Source organism: Entelurus aequoreus, linkage group LG06, assembly GCF_033978785.1.
Source record: "Entelurus aequoreus isolate RoL-2023_Sb linkage group LG06, RoL_Eaeq_v1.1, whole genome shotgun sequence".
In the NCBI taxonomy this organism is placed as follows: Eukaryota; Metazoa; Chordata; class Actinopteri; order Syngnathiformes; family Syngnathidae; genus Entelurus; species Entelurus aequoreus.
The window spans coordinates 31160061-31179395 of NC_084736.1; the positions used below are offsets into that span (position 1 = coordinate 31160061).

Genomic DNA, 19335 nt, shown 5'->3' on the forward strand with positions numbered 1-19335 from the left:
GCGAGCAGAGGTGCGTCCCGCCGTGACATTCCTAGCGTACAACCCTACATTACATATATACTTACAGTGTGCATATCAATTATTGATGGAGGTTTTTGGATGCATTGCCGGCAGTAAGTCGGACACGTTTCCAGTGAGGGTTGGACCCCGCCAAGGCTGCCCTTTGTCACCGATTCTGTTCATAACTTTTATGGACAGAATTTCTAGGCGCAGTCAAGGCGTTGAGGGGATCTGGTTTGGTGGCTGCAGGATTAGGTCTCTGCTTTTTGCAGATGATGTGGTCCTGATGGTTTCATCTGGCCAGGATCTTCAGCTCTCACTGGATCGGTTCGCAGCCGAGTGTGAAGCGACTGGGATGAGAATCAGCACCTCCAAGTCCGAGTCCGTGGTTCTCATGGTGTAAAATCTAATTATAATCATATTTGAATGAATCATTAATTTTTTTAAATATTGACAATGAAGAACAACGTAAAATGTAAACCTCTCTCTCTCTCTCTCTCTCTCTCTCTCTCTCTCTCTCTCTCTCTCTCTCTCTCTCTCTCTCTCTCTCTCTCTCTCTCTCTCTCTCTCTCTCTCTCTCTCTCTCTCTCTCTCTCTCTCTCTCTCTCTCTCTCTCTCTCTCTCTCTCTCTCGGTGGCGCGCCGCTCGTGCACGCGCAGGACGCCGAAGGAGGAAGCAGTGTTTCTCGCAGCCTCTCAGTAGCTTCCTCGCTCCTCACCCACGCGCGACCATTCCACGAACACTCGTCCGAAACCCCAGCAAGTGCGGACTTTTCGAGCCCACCTGTGACCGTTCTCTCTCTCTTTTTCCTTTTTTCGGTTTTGTCTGTTATTTTTGGCGCCAACTTGGCCGTGGGAAGTTGAGGCGCAGGTGTCGCGAGCATGGCTGACTGCGCGGCGAGCAACAGTGACGGCGAGGATGGCCCCCGGGAGCCCATGCGGGGCTTCGCCGCCAAGGGGCCCTCCGGCAGAAGAACGTCCACGAGGTGAAGGACCACAAGTTCACGGCGCGCTTCTTCAAGCAGCCCACCTTCTGCAGCCACTGCACGGACTTCATCTGGTGAGTTCATGTTTCCACGCTATAGTGTTTTTTTTTTTATACCACTTTTCCTCCAATAAACACTCATTATGTGCACCTGTTGATGCAGGTGCGTGGGCGGCACCCTGACTATTATTTCCAAAACAAACATCAAATGAGATGGATGGATGGATATTATGCTGCAACCTCCTGTGATAATACATCATTTGATTCGATTATAATCGATTATTTAAATATTTATAGTTGTGTATTTTTATTGTATATTGTTAATATTTGGCCGGCTAACGTTTGCTATCAATCTGTCATGCCGAGGCCACGCCCCTCTAAATTGACGACACGCCCCTTACACGAGATTAGGTGCCCGAATTCTGAATCTGAAAAGAAAAAAAACATATAAAGAATAAAATTTGAGCTCAAATATCGAAATATATGAGAATAAAAAAATGAAAATAATGACAAGAATTACCAGAGTGAATTAAAATTGTATTCAACCTGGGAGAAAAATACATAAAAATATAATTTTTCAGTTTGAAATGACGAGCACCATACAAATAGTCATCTTTTTTGTTATTATAAGCGCTAACGCAGAATGACTACTTTTAGCTGCGCTATAATATATCATTAGGCGTATAAATGATAATATTCCATTAGCATGTATTACCGATATTGTTATTATACGCGTTAACACAGGACTACTTTTAGCGGTGCTATAATATATAATTTGGTGTATAAATGATAATATTCCATTAGCATGTATTAGCGATGTTGTTATAAGCTCTAACGCTGAAGGACTACTTTTAGCGGCGCTATAATATATAATTTGGCGTATAAATGATAATATCCCATTAGCATGTATTAGCGATGTTGTTATAAGCTCTAACGCTGAAGGACTACTTTTAGCGGCGCTATAATATATAATTTGGCGTATAAATGATAATATTCCATTAGCATGTATTCGCGATATTGTTATTATAAGCGCTAACGCAGAAGGACTACTTTTAACGGCGCTATAATATATCATTTGGCGTATAAATGATAATATTCCAAAACAGGCTCCTAATTTAGCTGCTGACAAAAAATTATGGTAATCAAAACTAGATGGAGCCCACTGTCCTAGTTATTTCCCTGTTGCTTTTTGTTACATACTAGATTTTGATGAAAAATAAGTAAACATTAGCATAAAACGTATTTTCCGGACAATAGAGGGCAGGGTTGCACCCACTAAATTTGAGAAGAAAATAATATTTTCCATATATTAGCCGCACCGGACTATAAGTTGCAGATATATACGTTGTGAAATGAGTTATTTACACATAAATATTTCGTAAATGTTTATACATACCTTAATTGTTTCCAAACGGTGTCTGTAACACGGCAGTAAAACGGCTGATCAAACAAAACAAAAGTCATCGTCATGACTGCGCAAGCTAGCTCTCCAATCAGCTAAACAGACTCGATAACTCCACGGTGACGTTTTGGTGAATTTACAAAACTGAAATAATACTAACGCAGACACTTGTAAAACGTGTTACCATATTAGCTAATGGCGTTAGCTTCATTACATTACGATAGCACGTACAAATATGCATGAAAACACTCCTACACACATCACACATGGGGCGCTTTAGTAAGTAAGAATTGTTTTAGTTATATTATCAAACTTACAAACATTGCTTGGAGTGATGAATGAAGAATCTCTACGAGTAGCAACGCTATGGACGGCTAGAAGACTGAACAGCACTCCGGTTGAAAAAAACCCAAAACACTTCACTGCAGCACCTGCTGTGAGCGAATTCCTCCAAAAGATGGCGCCACAGCACAAATAATAAAACACAGTGTCAGTGTTTTTGCTTATTTAAAAAAAAAATATATATATTTTCTAAAATTGTTACTGTCAGTGAAGAAAAATCCATAAATTAGCTGCACCGATTTATAAGCCGCAGATCGCAAAGCGTAGGAAAGAAGTAGCGGAATTTTAAGGTACTGTTGGCATCTTATTGAAATCCTTTTGTTTTTGCCCTTAATGTCCTCATGTGTCCACTGACTTATTTCTTGAGTTTGTAAACAATAACAAACAACAAGAAAGCAATATTTTTTGGTAGTAAAAAATTATCACTGTAGTATCAGCCATATGCTGATACTGTACTCGGTATCGTTACTGTCAATGTTTGTATGGATTCGCCCACCCCTGTTTAAATTCAAGAGTTCTAGCTTAGCGGTTAGCATGTCTTCCTATGGTGTGTAATGTACAGGGATGTTTACCAAATTCGGTACTTTTTTGGTACAGATCGAAGCGCGCCAATCCCGAGTCACGTAAAATCCAACGGTGCAATGTTACGGTACCTTGGTCACGGTTGCCGACACAGCCGGTGTTCCGGGTCTTCGCACTTTGGCACTTTACGATCACTCCAGCAGCACTGAGAGCGGACTCTGTCAAACTACCTTGAGGCAATGTTGCAATTTTCAATGCAAACAAAGAAATTGACTCCAAAAACGCTCCAACGTAAGTTTCCAAAAATGCGCTAGCTTGATGCTAATATACATTGGCTTTGCTATTGACATGGGACTGATTAGCATCAGCGATTTTACATGGCGATTTCAACACCTCCAAATTTGTTAATGAAAACAACTAAGATGCACGTTACAATCCAACAGCTGATGCGTAATAAGTACAATACTTACAGTATTAACACTTCTTAGGGCGCAACAAAACTAAAAAAACACCATAAACTATACACTACTGCCATCTAACAACTGTTTTTGTAACTTAATGTCATACTTGCAAATGAGACTCAGAAATGTGATAAGAAATAAGATATAACAACTGGAAAGCTAATTATTAAATGTTACAATAAAAAAATTATATTAAAAAAAAAAACAACAATATTTAGTAACATACACAAAAGCACCAAAAATTAGTACCGGTATCGTTTCCCTTGTAGCAGGAATTGGTACCGTATCAGTTCAAATGTGAACGGGACCCTATTGATGTAACATGTTTAGCTAGTCCTCGTCCTCCAGTGTTCAGAACCAGAAATTATTTATTAATCCTTGGGGGGAAATTTGTGTGTTACCGTCGCGCTTCATGAAATACTCTATTAAAGAAATAAAAGTAGAGATAATAAAATAAGCAACAAAATAAAATAAGCCATAAATTGAACAACAAGTCGGACTACCGTGATGACATATGTACCACCAGTAAGAAATGTCTCCCATAAATGTCTCCCATTGATACTTGTAGTTTATTTAACGAGGATTAGTGACTTAGAAGCAGCTTCGCACTAAACAACATGCACTATCACGATATAACGATAGTGTTAAAAGCTCCATCGTCAACCGAATTGATATCACTTATATCGTCTATATTGCGCAACCCTACCTTCCTACCATTTTTTCATCCCCTAAATCAGCAAGATGTCCTCGGCCCTCCTGGACTGCACTTATTATTAATGTCATGCAGGTCTGTGTCGAGGTTGTCCTCATTTGCAGCGTTTATTTTTAGCGTTGTTTTGTGTTATTCCCCAAACTGCAATCATGAAAGCCTCGTGATGGCTTTTTAATTTGGTCATGGATAAATGACTTGACCCTGAAAGCATCTCTATGTGTGAAAGTATGTATCCAAAACCAGTGAAGTTGGCACGTTGTGTAAATGGTAAAAAAACCCAGAATGCAATGATTTGCAAATCCTTTTCAACTTATATTCAATTGAATAGGCTGCAAAGACAAGATATTTAATGTTCCAACTGGAAAACTTCGTTATTTTTTGCAAATATTAGCTCAATTGGAATGTGATGCCTGCAACATGTTTCAAAAAAGCTGGCACAAGTGGCAAAAAAGACTATGAAAGTCGAGGAATGCTCATCAAACACTTATTTGGAACATCCCAAGAGTGAACAGGCTAATTGGCAACAGGTGAGTGCCATGATTGGGTATAAAAGCAGCTTCCATGAAATGCTCAGTCATTCACAAACAAGGATAGGGTGAGGGTCACCACTTTGTGAACAAATGCATAAGCAAATTGTCCAACAGTTTAAGAACAACATTTCTCAACGACCTATTGCAAGGAATTTAGGGATTTCACCAACTAAGGTCCGTAATATCATTAAAAGGTTCAGAGAATCTGGAGAAATCACTGCACGTAAGCGATTATATTACGGACCTTCGATTCCTCAGGCGGTACTGCATCAAAAAGCAACATCAATATGTAAAGGATATCACCACATGGGCTCAGGAACACTGCAGAAAAACCACTATCAGTAACTACAGTTGGTCGCTACATCTGTAAGTGCAAGTTAAAACTCTACTATACAAAGCGAAAGCCATTTATCAACAACACCCAGAAACGCCGCCGGCTTCGCTGGGCCAGAGCTCATCTAAGATGGACTGATGCAAAGTGGAAAAGTGTTCTGTGGTCTGACGAGTCCACATTTCAAATTGTTTTTGGAAAATGTGGACGTCGTGTCCTCCGGACCAAAGAAGAAAAGTACCATCCGATTGTTCTAGGTGCAAAGTTGAAAAGCCAGCATTTGGGGGTGCATTAGTGCCCAAGGCATGGGTAACTTACACATCTGTGAAGGCACCATTAATGCTGAAAGGTACATACAGTCTATTCAATTAGGTTGAAAAGGATTAGCAAATCATTGTATTCTGTTTTTATTTACCATTTACACAACGTGCCAACTTCACTGGTTTTGGGTTTTGTATGTAGCTATCTAGCTAAGTGATTGCACGTTTGGAGAGTTCATCAGTTTTTAGCAACAACATGAAATCAGCACATGGGAGAATATGGAGCAGTATTAGAGGTGAGAATCTCCTGATTTGATTACGATTACGATTCAGAAGCTATAATTCGATTATAAATCGATTATTTAAATATTTAGAGGTGTTGTGTATTTTTTATTGTACATTGTTAATACATTATATATCATTATTATATATACTAAATGTATTACATTATTAATGACCAACATTAAAATGCAGTAGCGTAATAGACCTAAATATTCATTAAAAACAAGGCAGAGGTTTTATTGAACAAGCATATTCAATATTTTTGGCCACTGTAACATTACACACGGATTGAATAGTAACACTGTGTTTGGATATAGGAAAATAAAAAACTGCACTTAAATCAAGTGATTCTTTGTCCTAATTATTTCCTCATTGCATTTTGTTACATACAAGATTTTGATAAAAAATAAGTAAACATTAGCAAAAAAAGTATTTTCCGGAATATAGAGGGCACCGGTATATAAGACACACCCACTAAATTGGAGAATATTTTTCCCACATATATTAGTCGCACCGGACTATAAGCCGCAGATACATACATTGTGAAATGAGTTATTTACACAGAAATATTTATTTACATACCTTAGTTGTTTCCAAACGGTGTCTGTAACGCTGCGGTAAAACAGCTGATCAAACAAAACGGAAGTCATTGTGACGGACCCACTAGCTGCGCAAGCTAGCTCTCTTAGAACAGAGTGATAATTTTATACTCGAAGGATTACGAGACGGAGATGCTTTTACGGAAATAATAAATAACAGATTTTATTTGGTTTGCCCTTTTCATTTAAATAAATGTTAAAGTGTTACGATACAAACCAATATTCAAAACAATTGAATTTAGCCAATAAAACCGATAAAATACTAAGACTAAAAGACTATCAGTGAAGCATAACAAACACAAAGCATGCAACATATTGGCTTTCCTAACAGTGTGTTTATTTATTTCAGTTATTTTAAAACATCTAAGAATTTCAGTGTGTGTTTAAGTACTTTTTGAACACATTTAACAATATGGCGGTTATGATAGCGGTGCTAATTTTGGTAACAATGACCGTAATGTAAAATGTTCATCTCGTTACATCCCTAACACTAACACGTGGCCAATCACTCCAGCAGCACTGAGAGCGGACTCAGCCAAACCGCCTCTCGGTAATGTTGCCATTTTCAATGCCAACAAAGCAATTCACTCAGAAATGTAACAAGATATAACAGTTGGACAGAAGTTATCATAATCAGCTCATTTTTAAATGTTGCAATAAAACTAAAAATGTGATTGTATTACTTAAAACAGTATTTGTTAACACACACAAAAGTATGGACAATTGGTTTTGGTATTGATTCCCAGGTACTGGGAAATGGTACCGTATTGTTTCAAATGTGAACGGTACCTATTCCTATAAAATACAAACCAATATTTAAAATGACAAAAGTTTAGTTATTAAAACAGATAAAACACTACAACTAAAAGACTATCAGTGAAGCATAAAAGACACAAAACACGCAAAATATTGGCTTTTATAACTGTATCGATTTATGTCAGTTATTTTAAAACATCTACGAATGTAAAAAGTACTTTTTGAGCACATTCACCAATATTGCGATTATGATAGCGATGCTAATTTTGGTCATTGGTAACGTATCAGTTCAAATGTGAACCTATTCCAATACAAACCAAACCAATATTTTAAATACCGTATTTTTCGGACTATAAGGCACACTTAAAAATCCTTTCATTTTCTCAAAACTCAAAAGTGCGCCTTATAAACCAGTGCGCCTAATGTACGGAATAATTTTGGTTGTGCTTACCAACCTCGAAGCAATTTTTTTTGGTACATGGTTTAATGATAAGTGTGACCAGTACATGGTAGTCACACAAGAGATACGTGCAGACTGCAATATGACTGCAGTAAACAAAACCAAAACTTTAAATGTTCCATTGAAAATAAAGAACATTACACAAGGCACTCAAAAATATTTCAAAATGTTTTAGTATAACTTTGAAGCCGCACCGCTTGATGGATTGTCGGCCCATTACGTCTACCGTAGTCAGAGCTACAAGTACTACTATGGTGTGTGTATAAAGACCGCAAAATGGCACCCATTAGCAGACATATTATCTGGCGTTTTGTTTCACAATATTATGCAAAAGCAACAATTCTTACCTTCTGGTACCTGCTGATCTGTATTTGAGATCTGCATAAGTCCTGAAAATTTGCGCACGTCCCCCACTGTAGTCCGTGCCGACATTGTAGTCGATAAGCTTTTTCTTTTTCTCTATCTTCTTGTTATGTGATGTTCATCCTCTGCTGTTGCCATTTCTAATATAAAGTAGTGTAAAGTTCTTACTTATATCTAGGGATGATGTTTGATAAGAAATTATCGAGTTCGAGCCCATTATCGAATCCTCTTATTGAACCGATTCCTTTTTGATTCTCTTATCGATTCCAGATAAGTTGTTGTATATGGAAAAAAACAATACTTGGTTTAACAAAAGCTCACTTATATTTTATAATTAAAAAAAATATTTAAAAAAATAAATAAATATTGACTGTTACCCCCCTTAAAAAAAAATATATATATATATTGACTGTTGTTACCCAAAGTATATTAAGTGGCATTTTTCAGAAAAACAAATATACACAGTAACACAATAACAACCTGTCTCTGTGATCACTATAGGTGTATAAATAATAATATAGTGTTAAATAAAATCAGTCCCTTGGGCACAAAACTGAAAATAATACAGCTCTCCAAAAAGTGCACTTCTGCTGCTATTGGAACATACTAACTACACACACTATGACACTAAGAACACCACAGTCATCATTCAACAATTCTTCCCCCCTTACATGAGAGTGAAGCCTGGCAATAATTGCATATTGCCTGTTCTGCCCTCACTATACGTGTTGAGGTTATACAGCTTGGCAGACAGCTAACAAACAATCCAAGACGTCTAATAAAGTTCCAAAGCAGATTAATCCATTTAGGCTCTTTATTGTTGTTGATCTTGCTTTGTCTTTTCCTATCTTTACTTTTGTCTTGCACTGGACTGTTTTTTTTTTTTTTTTTTAAACTGAAATACACACAATGACAAATGTATAAGCTATGTGATTCAATTTACATACTGAAATGTAATACACAATATATAAATATTAACTTCACACAAACATACAGTACTATCATCAAACAAATACTTCTGAGTGTTGAAACTATTTCGATGGTGGAAATACACGACTAGCAGCCATTTTAACTCCTCAAAACATCCATTGAAACAGTGCCCAAAAATCGTTTTTCAATAAACATCTTTGTATCAAATTTAAACACTTTCCACCTTAATATTGCGTTACATAGAGAAGTTAAACAGTTTACTTACAGACTTTTCTTTTCCAAGGCTTGTAAGAGCTAACACAACTTGTCTACTTCTCAATTGTCTCATGAACTGAACTGACGTCGCCAACCCGGAAGTGCCCAAACTAATGACGCGTAGTATTTTCATATCGCCACAAGGTGTCAGTAAGAGTCTACAATCAAATGGGCATAACATTGCCGTCCTACAGGGCATTTCCTGTGGGAAGGGGTTCGTTCTCTGGGTTTCGAATAAAGAATCAACTATTTTTCTTTACTATAGTGGCCTCGATAACGGGAACCGGTTCTCAAAAAGGGATTCCAGTCCATGGAATCGGTTCTTTTCTTATCGAAAAACCGGGAGAACCGGTTTAGAACATAATCCCTACTTATATCTGTCAGTAAACTTGCCATGAAAGCGCTAAAACATACCGGTGTAGTGAGTTTACATTATTCACCCAAGGAACTTTAGTTATTAGAGAGTTCCGGTCGGAAGGTTTTTCACGGGACACATTTCCGGTGTTGATGTTGCACTAGTGAACCACGGATGAGGAGATGCTGCTCCGTTATTGATTGAAGTAAAGTCTGAATGTCATTAAAACAGTTAGCTCCATCTTTTGACACTTCTTCCACTCCCGTCCTTGCACGCTACACCGCTACAACAAAGATGACGGGTAGAAGACGCTGTCGAAGGTGAGCCACGTAAATAAGACCGCCCACAAAGTGGCTTGAAGATGATCTGAAAAACATCATCCATGCTATATTTTGACAAAAAAACCACCATTACATGTTATGTAGACCACAAGGAAGTCTTTTACGTTCAGAAAAAATAAAAAAAAAGACCCCTTTAATGCGCCCTATAACCCGGTGCGCCTTTTGTATGAAAATAGACCTGAATAGAACCGCTCATCGGCAGTGCGCCTTATAATCCGGTGCTGTACAGAAATTACGGTAGTACAAGATTAACCATTAAAACAGTTAGGACTAAAGATTATCAGTGAAGCATAAGAAACACGAAACATGCAAAATAGTGGCCTTTCAACGTCTTTATTTATTGTTATTAAAAAAAAACAGTCAAAATATTTCATGTTTAAGTACTTTTTGAGCACATTCACCAATATTACGATAACCGTGGTATGACACTTTTACATGGTTACATTCCCAAACCCTAAAGACGTGGTTTTCATGCATTGTCGTCCAATGGAGGCGCAGCAGTGTTTGCTGTAAACGTTAGCCGAGGCCTGAGGGTCCGACTCCCAAGTGTGAACGCACCCACAGGACTCCGTGTGTGTTTGGTTCAACCTGTCTCTTTGTGTGTGTGCTCTCTCCACAGGGGCTTCGGCAAGCAGGGATTCCAGTGTCAAGGTAGGAGGACAAGTTCTCGCCTTGGTCCTTTTAGCACATGTCTGCCTTGAAAAGCCTCAAACTAAAGATGCGTGTGTGGAAACGGTATGCTGGCGGAAGCCGGAGTCTAGAAGTGGAGGCGGGACTTGTCGATTGAGTCATTGTGTAGGTGTTGTTTAATTATGCATGAACATATATATTGTTAATTTCATCATCAGACAACTGCTGGTTCTCACTGTACTTCCATCCTGGACGCACGTTCTGATTTATGAAAACATGAATACATGTCACCGTTTATAAGATAATAGTGCAGGGATGCCCACATTTTTTTAAGCTGTACCAAGGTTTCCCCGAAACTGCCAAAATACCTGTGGCGGTGGGGGCGTGGTCACCATGACGCCATCGAGTAATTTGCATAATTTGCTATGATGATATGTTTTTCTTTAAAAATGTTTAAAAAATGTATACATGCATTTAAAACCAATCTGTTATTGTTAATTAGTCCTAACATTTTTTTTTTTATCTTTTTGCCACATTTTCAATTGTTGTTGCTTTTTGTACAATTAGACTTAGACTTAGACTTCCTTTTACTGTCATTAAAATTTGAACTTTACAGTACAGATAAGAACGAAATTTTGTTGCATTAGCTAGTTGTAGTGCAGGATAAAAGAGCAATAAGGTGCAGATATGTGTGAATTATATTTATATAGCGCTTTTCTCTAGTGACTCAAAGCGCTTTACATAGTGAAACCCAATGTCTAAGTTACATTTAAACCAGTGTGGGTGGCACTGGGAGCAGGTGGGTAAAGTGTCTTGCCCAAGGACACAACGGCAGTGACTAGGATGGCCGAAGCGGGGATCGAACCTGGAACCCTCAAGTTGCTGGCACGGCCACTCTACCAACTGAGCTATATAAATAAATAGATTACTGTACAGATAAATATATTGCACTTTTGCATATGCATCCACGTTTATGGATGTATGTTATATTGTCTTTATATTCCAGTGAGTTAATCCGTTTTTGGGGAGGGAATTGAGGGGATTATTATGATGCGTTCAAGAGTTTTACGGCCTGAGGGAAGAAGCTGTTACAGAACCTGGAGGTTCTGCTACGGAGGCTGTAGAACCTCTTTCTAGAGTCCAGCAGTGAAAACAGTCCTTGGTGGGGGTGGGAAGAGTCAATGTACTTTGTACAATGTACTTTGTTGAGATTTTTTTCAAGTATTTTTTTTTTAAAACAACTAACAACAGTCTAGCATCTTCTTAGGCTGTTATTATAGAACAGACCTGGGCAAATGAAGGCCCTGGGGCAGAATGCGGCCCGTTAAGCTTTTCAATCTGGCCTGCAGGACATTCCCAAAAAATGTTTTTTTGTTTTAAAAGATGGAAAGTGTAGCTGCCATTATGATGTGCTTTTGCATGATATACTAGTTACTATGGTAATCTAATTAGTTCCTATGGTAATGTAAGTCACAGCAGCTCAGACGAGGCACCGAACAGTGTGGGTGGGGAGCGTTTCCACAGAGTGTTTCCAAACCGGCCAGCCTGAAATGCGGGTGTCAGGGACAGACGCGGAAGGAGATTTTTACAACAAAGTTCTGAAGCTTAGTGATATATCAGATGTATCAGATTGTAGGTGGGGCTTTTTTACCCTTCGCATTCATATTTCGCTGTGTTTGTTACATTTTTGCTGCATTTCGCTTTATTGTAAAATATGTTGATCGAGAGGGGGTGTGAGGTTCATATGTTGTCAATATTCAGTGTTTTATTGTTCATAGTTAATATTGTAAATCCCACGTTCTTTATTTTCATTTACATTTTGGGTGTCTCACTCAGTAAAAAAAATTAAAATTCCATTCCATTTTTTAAGGCGGTGTGTCATAACTTTTTTAGTGTTCAATCAGACATTATTATCGGGGCGGCGTGGCGAAGTTGGTAGAGTGGCCGGGCCAGCAATCGGAGGGTTGCTGGTTACTGGGGTTCAATCCCCACCTTCTACCATCCTAGTCACGTCCGTTGTGTCCTTGGGCAAGACACTTCACCCTTGCTCCTGATGGCTGCTGGTTAGCGCCTTGCATGGCAGCTCCCGCCATCAGTGTGTGAATGTGTGTGTGAATGGGTGAATGTGGAAATACTGTCAAAGCGCTTTGAGTACCTTGAAGGTAGAAAAGCGCTATACAAGTATAACCCATTTATCATTTATCATTTATTGTGAGTGTTTATATTAGTGTTCCTGAAAATAAGACCCAATCACACATAATGTACAGCATATTTTCACAGCTTACATGTATGTATGTATGTATGTGTGTTTGTTTGTGTGTGTGTGTGTGTATATATGTATACATATGTGTGTATATATATACATATATATATATTTATATGAACATGTTTGTATGTATGTATGTGTATATATATATATATATATATATATATATATATATATACATATATTTATTTATTCATACACTATATATGTATACATACACTATATATATATATATATATATATATATATATATATATATATATATATACATACACTATATATATATATGTATATATATATAGTGTATGTATGTATATATATATATATGTATATATATATACAGTATATATACTGTATATATACACATACACTATATATATATGTGTGTATATATATATATATATATATATATATATATATATATATATATATATATATATATATATATATATATATATATATACACATACACTAAATATATATATATATATATATATATATATATATATATATATATATATATATATATATATATATATATATATATATATATATATATATATATATATATATATATATATATATATATATATACACTACCGTTCAAAAGTTTGGGGTCACCCAAACAATTTTGTGGAATAGCCTTCATTTCTAAGAACAAGAATAGACTGTCGAGTTTCAGATGAAAGTTCTCTTTTTCTGGCCATTTTGAGCGTTTAATTGACCCCACAAATGTGATGCTCCAGAAACTCAATCTGCTCAAAGGAAGGTCAGTTTTGTAGCTTCTGTAAGGAGCTAAACTGTTTTCAGACGTGTGAACATGATTGCACAAGGGTTTTCTAATCATCAATTAGCCTACTGAGCCAATGAGCAAACACATTATACCATTAGAACACTGGAGTGATAGTTTCTGGAAGTGGGCCTCTATACACCAGACATTTGCAGCTAGAATAGTCATTTACCACATTAGCAATGTATAGAGTGTATTTCTTTAAAGTTAAGACTAGTTTAAAGTTATCATCATTGAAAAGTACATTTCAATGTGACCCCAAACTTTTGAACGGTAGTGTATATATATTAGGTCAGGAAAAAACAGGCTATTTCATCCCTACAAGCCTGTTTTGCAGGTTTCCCTGCTCTTCAGGGGATACCTGCGAAACAGGCTTGTAGGGATGAAATAGCCTCTGTGTTTTTTCCCGACCTAACGTATATTCCGCTTTACCTCGGTATTGAGCACTGTATAACGGACAAACCACAGAAACCTTGACTATATATATATATATATATATATATATATATATATATATATATATATATATATATATATATATATATATATATATATACACAGTATATATATATATATATACACAGTATATATATATATATATAGATAGATAGATATACTGGCCTAAAGACACATTTTTTTCCCTAAATTTGGCCCCCCGAGTCAAAATAATTGCCCAGGCCTGTTATAGAATGTACTCCTGTTTAGAGACTCTACTTTTGCAACAACACATCATCAGTAGGGTAACACTAACCTGTCTCACGAGTTACGACGATCTAAACCCTGCTCAAGCATAACTAGTAAAACTATGGAACAAACTGGACTTACAACACAAGCAATGTCAAACTATTAATCGATTTAAACTATTATACAAACAAGGGGTCTGGTTCAAATATAGAGATGAGGGTCTTTAATTTGACATGCTGTTGTACTTTGTCTCAAAGTGTTAACATGTGCTCAATGTTTCCTTACCATTATTGCTATGTTGTCTATTACCATTATTGCTATGTTGTCTATTACCATTGTTGGTATATTCATTATTCCTACATTGTTGATACAAATTATTGTTACAGTGTAATAATTATTGTTACCTGTGGTAATGCCACTATGATACAACATCTGTATTATAATCCTTGAACAAAGTAACAGTGAACTCATGTGAATTATCCCTGAAAGGAGAACTGGGGGTTGGATTAAATAAGTTATCTTCTTCTCACTCCCTTTCAGGCAAAACTGGACAATCATGCATTACATACTATACATTACCTTTTGAACTATATTAATTTATATTATTATGTGTTGTCAACTTTGTACTTTTTGTGTCATTGCCTGAAATAAATAAATAAATGAAATGAAAAAAAAAAATGAAGCATGAAATCACACTTGCTTGTTGCTGCTGCTCCAGTTGGACTTTCTCTTCTTAAAAGTCACCACTGTCCTCTCAATATTTGCACATTTTGTAGATGTCTGTCCGCGGGTTTATCTGCATTGTATATACAAATCACATCCACATCACAGACATGCTGACAACGGTCCAGAAAATTGGCGTGCGTCTTGTTTACATCCGGTTTCGGTGGCACAGTTTTCGGTGCATCACTTGTCAATAGTGCGAAAATAATAGGCTATCTATACATCAATTCATACTGTAACGACCAGCTAATGTAATGTTTCATGTTCGTGTGGTTTGGATTTGATGTAATTTTTCCCATGTTTGCAAACACACCGTCCGTGCCTGAAAGGTGATTGACGGAGAATGAGAAAGTGTTGTTGTGTGTCTGGGGAAGCGCGGACTCACGAGGCGAAAGCGTTAGCATGGGACGTAAAACCTATTTGAATTGTGCCGTCAGTTATAATAAGATTGGTAATAATAGTTAAAAATAGTGTCCAACAATTTATGTTGGGGGCTACAATATATTATATTTTATATGTTTTCAAGTTAAAAACTTTTTTTTTTTGAAGGTTTGGCGGTAATAGAAATGCCGTGGCGGTCGGCCACATTTAATTACATAATTACATCAAGGGGAAACCGTGAGTACAATACAGAGATTTCTTTTTTAAAGAACTACAAAATGCAATTTCGATAAACATTTTGTGTGAATGATAGAAAACTAAAGCCGAGCTGAAATTCTAACAGTCCGCACGCTGGTAATATAGCGCCAAGAAACAAAAAATATGAGCAAAATTACCTTTTCAAATTTTTTTATTTTTTTAAATTTAATTTAATTTAATTTTTTTTTAAATTTATTTTATTTTGTTACTAAAGCCGAGCTGAAATTCTAACAGTCCGCACGCTGGTAATATAGTGCCAAGAAACAAAAAATATGAGCAAAATTACCTTTTCAAATTTTTTTATTTTTTTAAATTTAATTTAATTTAATTTTCTTTAAAATTTATTTTATTTTGTTACTAAAGCCGAGCTGAAATTCTAACAGTTTGCTAGATAGCGCCAAGAAACAAAAAATTAAGCAAAATTAGCTATTTATTTTATTTAATTTTATTTTATTGTATTTTAATTTAATTTAATTTAATTTAATTTAATTTAATTTAATTTTATTAATTAATTTTTATTTTATTTTATTTTATTACTAAAACCGAGCTGACATTCTAACTGTTCGCAGGATGGCCAGATAGCGCCAAGAAACAAAAAATATGCACAAAATGAGCAAATTAAAAAAAGAAGTTTTTAATTTAATTTAATTTAATTGTATTTAATTGTATTTAATTGTATTTCATTTTTATTTTGCATATTTTTTTATATTCTCATTTTTTATTTATTTTAGCACTCAGATTTTTGAATAGGATGAAAATCGAGAGTACGTTAATTAATTTAGTGTCAATATTTGAGGGGGCCGTGGAAAAGTCGGGCCCCGAGGTCAAAAAGGCTAAGAGACCATGGTGTACATCACGCAACCCTCGTTAACCATTGTTAATATTAACACGTAAAGACCACAAAACACTCGGCCACACGGTAAAGAACGTCCAGTTTGTTTATTTATTTATTTTTGTGTGGTGTCGCGCGGGTTTCGCTTCCTGTTGGGTGGGGTCCGTGTGGCCCGGCCTTGCGCTGTGTTGGTGACCTGATGCGGTGGGAGCGCGGCCCCCTTGTCTGGTGTAGGTGCTGTGTCTCGGTTGTTTGGGCAGTGGTGTGTTTGTGCGGGTTAAGGTTGGGGCGGGCGGAGTCTTTTGGTGGGGGAGGTGTTAAAGGCCTACTGAAACCCACTACTACCGACCACGCAGTCTGATAGTTTATATATCAAAGATGAAATCTTAACATTGCAACACATGCCAATACGGCCGGGTTAGATTAGTAAAGTGCAATTTTAAATTTCCCGCGAAATATTCTGCTGAAAACGTCTCGGTATGATGACGTTTGCGCGTGACGTCACGGATTGTGCGGAAGTATTGGGACAGCATTGTGGCCAGCTATTAAGTCGTCTGTTTTCATCGCAAAATTCCACAGTATTCTGGACATCTGTGTTGGTGAATCTTTTGCAATTTGTTTAATGAACAATGAAGACAGCAAAGAAGAAAGCTATAGGTGGGATCGGTGTATTAGCGGCTGGCTACAGCAACACAAGCAGGAGGACTTTGAGTTGGATAGCAGACGCGTTACCGTGAGTACAGCTTTGGCTTCCAAACATTTGATTGCTTGCCCGTATGTGCGTGCCGCTATGTGCATGTCACGTACGTAACTTTGGGGAAATAGATGTGCTGTATGAACTTTACGGAGGTGAACGGTACTTTGGGCTGTGGGATTGAGTGTGTTGTGCGGGTGTTTGAGTTGTATTGGCGGGTTATATGGACGGGAGGGGGGAGGTGTTTGTTATGTGGCATATTAAATATAAGCCTGGTTGTGTTGTGGCTAATAGAGTATATACAGGTATATGTCTTGTGTTTATTTACTGTTTTAGTCATTCCCAGCTGAATATCAGGTCCCACCCGCCTCTCACAGCATCTTCCCTATCTGAATCGCTTCCACTGCCCTCTAATCCTTCACTCTCACTTTCCTCATCCACAAATCTTTCATCCTCGCTCAAATTAATGGGGTAATCGTCGCTTTCTCGGTCCGAATCGCTCTCGCTGCTGGTGGGAATGATTGTAAACAATGTGCAGATGTGAGGCGCTCCACAACCTGTGACGTCACGATACTTCCGGTACAGGCAAGGCTTTTTTATCAGCGACCAAAAGTTGCAAACTTTATCGTCGATCAATCAATCAATCAATCAATCAATCAATCAATGTTTATTTATATAGCCCTAAATCACAAGTGTCTCAAAGGGCTGTACAAGCCACAACGACATCCTCGGTACAGAGCCCACATACGGGCAAGGAAAACTCACCCCAGTGGGACGTCAATGTGAATGACTATGAGAAACCTTGGAGAGGACCGCATATGTGGGTAACCCCCCCCCCCCCCCCTCTAGGGGAGACCGAAAGCAATGGATGTCGAGTGGGTCTGACATAATATTGTGAAAGTCCAACACATCAGCGAAAGTCCAGTCCATGGTGGGGCCAGCAGGAACCATCCCGAGTGGAGACGGGTCAGCAGCGTAGAGATGTCCCCATCCGATGAACAGGCTAGCGGTCCACCCCGGGTTGGGAGCAGAGTAGAAAAGAAAATAAAAGAAACGGCAGATCAACTGGTCTAAAACGGGAGTCTTTTTAAAGGCTAGAGTATACAAATGAGTTTTAAGATGAGACTTAAATGCTTCTACTGAGGTAGCATCTCTAACTTTTACCGGGAGGGCATTCCATAGTATTGGAGCCCGAATAGAAAACGCTCTATAGCCCGCAGACTTTTTTTTGGCTCTGGGAATCACTAATAAGCCGGAGTTCTTTGAACGCAGATTTCTTGCCGGGACATATGGTACAATACAATCGGCAAGATAGGCAGGAGCTTGACCGTGTAGTATTTTATACGTAAGTAGTAAAACCTTAAAGTCGCATCTTAGGTGCACAGGAAGCCAGTGCAAGTGAGCCAGTATAGGCGTAATATGATCAAACTTTCTTGTTTTTGTCAAAAGTCTAGCAGCCGCATTTTGTACCATCTGTAATCTTTTAATGCTAGACATAGGGAGGCCCGAAAACAAAACGTTACAGTAATCGAGACGAGATGTAACGAACGCATGGATAATGATCTCAGCATCGCTTGTGGACAGAATGGAACGAATTTTAGCGATATTACGGAGATGAAAGAAGGCCGTTTTAGTAACACTCTTAATGTGTGACTCAAACGAGAGAGTTGAGTCGAAGATAATACCCAGATTCTTTACCGAGTCGCCTTGTTTAATTGTTTGGTTGTCAAATGTTAAGGTGGTATTATTAAATAGATGTCGGTGCTGAGCAGGACCGATAATCAGCATTTCCGTTTTCTTAGCGTTGAGTTGCAAAAAGTTAGTGGACATCCATTGTTTAATTTCATTAAGACACGCCTCCAGCTGACTACAATCCGGCGTGTTGGTCAGCTTTAGGGGCATGTAGAGTTGGGTGTCATCAGCATAACAGTGAAAGCTAACACCGTATTTGCGTATGATGTCACCTAGCGGCAGCATGTAAATACTAAAGAGTGCAGGGCCAAGAACCGAACCCTGGGGAACTCCGCACGTTACCTTAACATAGTCCGAGGTCACATTGTTATGGGAGACACACTGCATCCTGTCAGTAAGATAAGAGTTAAACCAAGACAAGGCTAAGTCTGTCATCCCAATACGCGTTTTGATACGCTCTAATAAAATATTATGATCAACAGTATCGAAAGCGGCGCTAA

General features: G+C 37.7%; 1 protein-coding gene across 1 annotated transcript in view; it reads left to right on the top strand.

The window, feature by feature from the left end:
• Positions 1–641: 641 nt before the first annotated feature.
• Positions 642–19335, top strand: part of prkcbb (protein kinase C, beta b) — a 289138-nt gene continuing 270444 nt past the window's right edge. Inside the window, 3 exon segments of the mRNA XM_062050524.1 lie at positions 642–945; positions 948–1059; positions 10505–10536. Of these exon segments, the coding sequence (XP_061906508.1) occupies positions 882–945; positions 948–1059; positions 10505–10536 (208 nt within the window). The 5' untranslated portion in view covers positions 642–881.